Source organism: Haliaeetus leucocephalus, unplaced genomic scaffold (assembly GCF_000737465.1).
Source record: "Haliaeetus leucocephalus isolate CR32 unplaced genomic scaffold, Haliaeetus_leucocephalus-4.0 Scaffold202, whole genome shotgun sequence".
Taxonomy (NCBI): Eukaryota; Metazoa; Chordata; class Aves; order Accipitriformes; family Accipitridae; genus Haliaeetus; species Haliaeetus leucocephalus.
The window spans coordinates 552268-559661 of record NW_010972638.1 but is presented as its reverse complement, the minus strand read 5'-3'; the positions used below and the strand labels follow the sequence as shown (position 1 = coordinate 559661).

The 7394-nt window shown below is 68.9% G+C and overlaps 1 protein-coding gene across 1 annotated transcript in view; it reads right to left on the bottom strand.

The window, feature by feature from the left end:
- The window catches only part of MAPK8IP2 (mitogen-activated protein kinase 8 interacting protein 2), a 15236-nt gene that overhangs the window by 3935 nt on the left and 3907 nt on the right, over nucleotides 1-7394 (bottom strand). Inside the window, exons 3-7 of the mRNA XM_010566060.1 lie at nucleotides 3315-3420; nucleotides 2369-2608; nucleotides 509-608; nucleotides 185-334; nucleotides 33-58 (exon numbers count right to left, since the gene is read on the bottom strand). Of these exons, the coding sequence (XP_010564362.1) occupies nucleotides 33-58; nucleotides 185-334; nucleotides 509-608; nucleotides 2369-2608; nucleotides 3315-3420 (622 nt within the window). The remainder of the gene's footprint in view (nucleotides 1-32; nucleotides 59-184; nucleotides 335-508; nucleotides 609-2368; nucleotides 2609-3314; nucleotides 3421-7394) is intronic.

Below are 7394 nucleotides of genomic sequence, written 5' to 3'. Positions count from 1 at the left end.
CCGGCGGGGGGGGCCGGGGGTGGCGAGCCCGCATCGGGGCCGGGAGGAGCCGCAGGCCCTGTTGGAGAGAGAGACTGTTTAGGGGGCGGCTGGTGGAGGCGCGACGGGGAGTGCGGTGCTCGGAGCGCAGAGGAGATGATATTCATGTTATAATCTTCCCCGGCTCTCGGGGGCGATGGGTTACCATGTGCCAGGGACTCGTGGCTGTTGCCTTGCGAGTCAAAGGGGGAGGGCTGCAGCGAGGCGGGGGCCTGCCCGGCCCCGCCGGGGCTCGGCCCCTTCGGGCTCTCCAGGCAGGGTCCGTCTTGGATGCAGGCGTGGGGAGATGAGTGTCCTGCAAGGGAAAGGCAGAGCCCTGGTCAGCCCTCCGCCCCCCACGCCGGGGTGAAAATCCCACGGGCTTCAACCAAAGGGGGACGGCTGTGGGACCCCCCCAGCGGGAGCCGTCCCCAGCACCAGCCCCACGGCCCCGCTCTGGACCAGGACCCCATCCCCATCCCGCACTCACCAGTGTGTGAGGAAGAGGAGGAGGAGGAGTGGAGAAGGGCGTCCTGCCAGGTGGTGCGGTGAGCGGGCGGTGGGAAGCTGCCGTTGTTGTTCAGGGAGTCCTGGGGGAAGAGCAGAGCCAGGGTGGGTGGGCTGTCGAGCCCAGGGATGGGGCCCGAGGCACATTTGGGGACCGGGCAAGCACGGGGGAGCTGGGGTGCCTGGCGTGGGCTGCGCAGGGGCACGGGGGTACCAAATGCAGCCAGGCCGGCCCGGGGACGCTCCTCGGCACGGCTCGGTGCTCCCCGCCGGCTTGGCAGCACCCGGGCCACGTGCCCAGGGGCTTATCAGGATTAGGGCCGTGACGTCCCCAGCGACCCTGCCCAGCCAGACGCACGCCCGGCAGCGCCTGCCACAGAGCAGGACCCGGAGACAGCACGCTGCCCGTCCCGCACGGCCCCAGGGACACCACCTCGCAGGGGACACGCCGGCACTGGTGCTGAGCCCACCGGACCCCCGGCGTGAGGCCCTGCTGAGCCCTGTCTCCCCGAGACCGGAGCCTGACTCCAGCAAGGGGGGCTCCGCTGCCTCCCCCAAAGAGCCGCCGGCCCTGCGGTGCGGGCAGGAGCTGACAGGGCCGGGGCTGCCCCGTCCAGTGCGGCGGCAGCTGTGGATTAATCCCAGCGGGAAGTGCAGGCAGCGATAATCCCGCCGAGCGGGAGATTAGCGAGCGGGGCACGCACGGCAGGGGTCCGGCGCGGCAGGGAGGGTCGGGCATCACACGGGCTGTGCCGCAGCCCCAGGGACGGGTGCCAGGGGGAGATGGGGACGGGTGCTGGGGGGACGGTGCCCAAGGATCGAGGTCTCGCCTCCTCCCAGGGCCAGAGCAGGGATTACCGGGATTTGCACCCCGGGCACACCGATGGGGGCCGGATCCAGCCATCACGGGGGCTCCACTCCCGTCCCCAGGGACGATGGACCAGGGTGGCCAGTGGGATCTGGCTTTGCCGGTGCATCCTGCCAGGGTGCGGCAGGTCAGGGCTGGCAGGCGCTGGGGGTGAGCCCTGGGGCTTTGTCACCCTCCTGCGCAGGCCCAGCCAAGACCCCCAGCCCCCCCGACAGTCCCCCTCCTCCCCCCCAACAGCCCTAGCCGCAAGCAGTGCCCTCCCAGAAGGGGGGGTCGAGAATCCCAAAAGCCCCCCGGCACCATGGCAACGCAGCCGGATGCAGGCAGCACCGCACGCGGCTTCCCACACACTGCGGTGGCACGGCAGCTCGGGGCTGGCACCACACACGCGTGCGCGCGGGGACACGGGGACACCCCTGCGGCTCCACGCCTGCGGGGACCCCCCCACCCCGGGGGAGGCCCTGACCCCAGCTCCAGGGATGGAAAAGGAGGGACGCGGCATGCACGAGCACCCAGGCACACGCACCCGTGCGACGCACGGGGCTGGCACATGACGCTCGCTGTGCCCACAGCCAGCAACTGCCCGCAGCACCTCGCAACCCTCTGCCACCCAGAGACATCCCGGATACCCCACTCGCGCCGGAGCCCCGCACATGGGGATGGGGCCCCCCAGACCTGGGCCTGGCAGGGAGCGGGCAGGGGCCCCGCTGGGCACCATGCAGACCCATCCCCAACATCCCCAGCTTGGCCCCACCACTGCGGAGCTGGAGCCGGCATCATCTTTGCCCTTCTCTGTGGTGCCCACCACGCTGGGCTGGGCGCAGCCCTCCGCCCACCCCTGGGCAGAGCCCACCTCAGTGGGGCTCCTTCCCATGCTGCACCCCACAGAGCCCCTGCTCCTCCTCTGCCAGCCCTGGGGGGCAGAGACCCCGGGGGGAGGTGGTGGAGACCCCTCCTGGCCGCCCCCACCCTCACCTGGGTGCCTGGGGCCGTCAGGTTGAGGGTGGTGGGTCGGTGCTTCTGCGTCTCCTCCAGGGCGGGCGAGGGGATGGGTGAGGCCGAAGGGGATGGTGGAGCTTCCAGTTCATTGCCCTCCTCCTCCTCCTCTTCCTCCTCCTCCTCCTCGTTGTCGTCGATCATCTCGAACTCCTGGAAGTCGTCCTGGAAGGTGCAGATGGGGTGCGGCTGCTCGCCGCGCTCCAGCACCAGACAGTCCTGGGGATGCGGCACCAGGTTAGTGGCCACGGCGCTCGCGCTCACCCCGCTCCCCAGGATGGCACGGCTGCTGTGGCACGACCCTCCCCAGCGGTTCTACTGGCACCGGGCTGGCAGTGCATCCGCTCCCCTCCACTCCTGCCCCAACAGGATGGGGGTCTCCAAGAGGAAAGTGCCCTGCGCCGGGGACCGGGGATCCCCCTGGCTCTGCCAGCACCCTGCCTGTCCCTTGCTGCCTGTCCTGGCCCCAACACCCAGCACTTCATCCCACCCGTATGCCTGCCTGGCCCTGGCCCATTTCCCCAGCACTATTCCCCCCAGTGCTGGGCAGAGCTGGGGAGGAGCTGAGTAAGTGGGAGGCACGGGAGCCACCGGAACCGGGGAAGCGCAGTGGCAGGCAGGCACCTGGCTGGCAAGGCCAACGTGGGGCTGGCTGCTGAGCCACCCATGTTCACCACGGCCGCCCCACAGGGCTCAGCCAGAGGTGGCAAGAGGCCCCAGGGTGCCTGGCCATGCTGGGGGTCCCTGGGCTCAGGACCCTGCCTGCGCCCTGCAGTGCATCCCCTTGGTGCCCTGGCACGGGGGCCCCTGCACCCTCCGCTCCGGGAGGGGCTTTGCTGGGCCGAGGCCCCCACCCGGTCCCCACCAAAGCTCTGCGCAGCTGCCATGTGCCCGGGGGGGGGCTCAGCACACTCAGCTGGTGCACCTTCTCATAGTGGTCCGAGTCGTAGTTCAGCCCAATGCCGCAGTCATCTGTGATCTCCGACAGGTCCTCGTCATCGAACTCCTCCAGGCTGATGTCCTGGGGGGGCCTGGGGAGAGGGGCCGGGGATGTCAGGCCAGGGGTGACACGCAGACAAACCTCAGCAAAATGCCTCCCGCTCCCCCCCAGCACTACAAGGGCCTGGAGAGCCAAACAGCATTGTAGGCATGTGCTGCTGGCATTGTACCCGTCACCCCAGGGTGCATGCCAGCATGGGAGCACCAGCTGGGCAGCACCACAGGGGCATGCTGGCGCAACACCATCGCCCCAGGGCGCTGGCACGGGACCACCAGCCAAGCCAACATGGCACGCTCCCGCCTGGCAGCACAGGGCCCGGGACCCCGAGCCGCAGCCTGGGCATCAACCCCATGCCAGGAAGCAGGCGAGGCCGGAGGTTACAGTGAGGGCGATGGCCGCAGCGATGCACAGGGCTGCCGCTCTCAGCGCCGTGCTCCCTCCCGCCCGGCTCGCCACAAACTGCCCAGATTCACCACCGAGCCTCGTACCAGGGCGGTGAGAGCCCTGCACAGCTCAGGGCTTGTCCTCAGCCAGGCAGAGGTGCCGAGACCACTGCCACAGCAGGCAGCGCATCTCCCAAATTCTCAGCCCAGCAAAATCCCTTGAGCCAAACCCAAGGCACATGCCGGAGCCGAGACGGGGAGGGGACGGCTGCTGCCGCCACCAGCTTTGGGGTGACCCATGCCACAGGGCTGCTTTCCGTGCCTTGGGGGGTTTTACTTTAGGTTTAACCTGAAGCAGAGCTATGTGCCGTCCCGCAGCGCTGCCCAGGCGCAGGGCCTGCCGGCGCAGGCAGGGACAGGGGGTGGCAAGGGCGGATCGACGCCCTGATGCCCCGGACTTGCCTGCGCTGCCTCCCTGCCTGCCCCGCAGGCAGGACCCTGCAGGCAGGGCTGGGGCTGCCCCTGCCCAAGGTAAGGGCAGCCAGAGAAACCAAGCCAAGCTGTTCCCGTCAGGAACGGGGGTGTCATGGAAACCAGCGGTTTCTGCAGGGGAAGGGAAAAAAAAAAAAAAGGAAAAAGACGACAACTCTTGGCAGGATTTGGTGTCAGAAAACGGAAACCAAACGTTTCTGGCGGGTCTGTAGGGTGGGAGGAGTGGCAGCGCCCAGGTGCTGGTGGAGACCCTCTGCCCACCCCCGTGGGGTCTGGGGGACACCCAGGGCCCCCCCACAGCCCGGCCCCAAGGGAGTGCGGCAGCAGCCAGGCAGGGGCCAGCGGAGCTCCTCTGGCAGGGATGGGTCTGGGGTCTCGCTGGGGCTCAGCTGGCAGCAGGAGCAGACCCCCCACGTGGTGGTGGTGGTGGGTGTCACAGCCCCTGACAGCCATGGCTGTCTCCTGGGCTGCGCCCTCCCTTTGCCTCCCGCTTTTGCCCCAAACTCCCCTTTTCCAGCCCCTGGCCCCAGCACGGAGGCCAGGCGCTGACTCCCGTTTCACAGGGAGAAAGATTTCCCCTAATCACATAATTCCCAGAAGTAGGCCATGGAGACTGCATTAAATATTTGCAGATTTGTGGCGAAAGCATCAGAGCCGGTGGTGGGACCGTGGCCTCAGCCTGCAGTGGAGCACGGGGCTGGGCCGGACCCTGGGAAGGGGTGGGGGACCCCCAGGTGCAGTGGGGAGCAGAGCCCTCGGGGTGGAGGTGGCAGAGCCCCAAGGGTGGCAGGGACCAGAGCCCATCTCCCCAGCCCCAGGGGACATCGGTGGCTGCTCTCCCGCAGGCAGCAGGGTGGGGGGCAGAACCCTCCGGGCTCCGCTCCCGCACCCTTGGACCCTCCTCACCTGGGGAACGAACTCCTCCACCAGCCCTCGCCCTGGCTGAAGGGACACACACACTGGGCCAGCACAGCCCGCGCCACGGCATGGCATGGCACAGCAGGGCACGGCACTGCTGCCCTGCATGAGCATGACTGGGGTCCCTGCCCCACACAGGGCTGCTGCCCTCCCGCAGCCGGGCTCCAGCTGCCCTGGGGAGGCCATCTCCCCTCAGCAGGGAGCGACCGCCGCAACAAACCACGGCTGTAATTTCTAGGTCACAGCGCTCCTGAGCTGGAGCGGGCACGGTGAGACTGGGCCACCACGGCAAGATGGGGCCGCCAGCAAGAGTCAGCCCGGCCCCACAGCCTCCCCGAGGGGACCCTTGGGGACCCTGGCCCTGGCCCCGCTGCGGCCAGAGAAGAGGCAGCACCATCACTGCGGGTGCAGGGATACAGCAATGGGCGCCTCGGACACACTGGTGATGAGCAGCAGGCGGGAAGGACGGCATCCGTCCCTGCAATGGCTGCACAGGACACCGTGGCCAGCCGGGGCGGAGGTGCAGGTGAGGAGCACATGAGTGAGGGTCTGGACCTGAAGTGGAGCTGAGGCAGTGGTTCGGGGAGGGGGGAGCTCATCCCAGCACATGGAGAGGGGGTCAGGAAGGGCAGGAGGCAGCTGGACACCCCACCGCAGGACGTGGAGGGACCCAGCACCCCACCGCACACCCCAGGCTGGCCTCGCCGCCTCCACTTCGGCATGTCCTGAGCTGGGCCGGACTGGAGGAGGGGAGCGGGGAGGTGAGGGCAGCACCGGGCGAGGGCCGGGAGCCGGACCCCAAAGGAGGCCCAACATCACCCACCCCTGGGGCGCAGGGAGTGGGTCCGTGCAGGGATGGGGAGCAGAGCGCACAGCAGGGTACACACCGGTGTTTGCACAGGAGCTGCTGGAGGCCGGGCTTCCCAAGGAGGGAGTGACGACCAAGCAGGCCATGGGAAGATTGAATTTCCTCATCATTTTCAGACCAGCTCCCTGGACAGTTCGCTCTGGCAGTGGCTCTCCTGCAATGGCTTCTCCCACAGGGATGGGCCAGGGACTGGGAGGGCAGATGTGCCTCCAGCCCCCCAACCCCTCTGCACCCACTGGCCTCCGGCTGCTCCCAGGGGAGGGAAGAGGCTGCATGGAGGTCAGTGCTGACCCTAGAGGGCCTAGCCCCAGCCAGCATCCCCCACCCCAAACCTGTGACCGGCACCCAGGGCTCCCACGGCCCAACCTGCAGCCACCCGCACCAGTGCTGGTGCCCCAGACGGGGAGGCAAGAGCCATCCTGGGGCCTTGCCCTCCCTCACCAGGCCCTGCCAGGCTCCGGGGACCTGCAGGTGCTCAGTGAGACCTGGGCGCACTCGCTGCCATGGCATCCCCGGGGATTTGACCCGGTTCTCCATGCTGGTACAGGGATGCAGCGCCAGCTCCCTGAGCTGCCTCCTCCCCACAGCGGGGAGCAGTGCGGGCTGGGGGTCACGGTCACGGCTCCAGCCCTTTGGCATCCGCAAAGGGGCTTTGTGCTGCTCGCAGTGCTGCCCAGGGCTCGGGGCCACCGTTGGGGACCTCAGAGACCGAGTGCTCCCGTGGGAGCTGGAGGGGCGATGGACGATCCATGGCTGGGGGGGAGCACACATGGCCGGCGCAGGGGTCAGGCTTCTGCCATCCCTCCCTCACGGGGCACAAGGGCAGAGGGAGATGTGGAGGAGCAGCAGCAGCAGCAGCAGCAGCAAGCTCAGTCCCAGGGGAACTGAGCTCCCTGGGGGGAGAGGAGTGGGTCTGGATCAGGCTGGGAGTGGGCTCCGGCTGGGACACATCCCTGGCCCAGGCCTCAGCTGCAGCAAAGGGCAGGGACCTGCCAGGGCCAGGTCTGACCCCACATGGCAGGGCACGGGGGCTGAAGCAGGAGCAGTGCCAAGGGGGACACAGCCGAGACCCCCAGAGAGTTGCCCCGGGCCCAGATCCTGGGCGAGAGGCAGGAAGGAGCCAAGCAGCCACAGCAGAGGCCACGTCCTCCCCTCCCTGCACCACCGCCAGTGGGGACGCTCCGGGGTCCTGCTGTGCGGTGTGCCCGGGGAAGGGGACAGCCCGGGGAGCAGCCGTGAGACCTGCCCAGCGCAGGCCAGAACCAAGCGAGGGCACATCCCGCATGCCCACCAGCCCCCAGGTCCCTCGGTCCGCAGCTGCCGTGCCCTCGGGGCTCCCCAGAT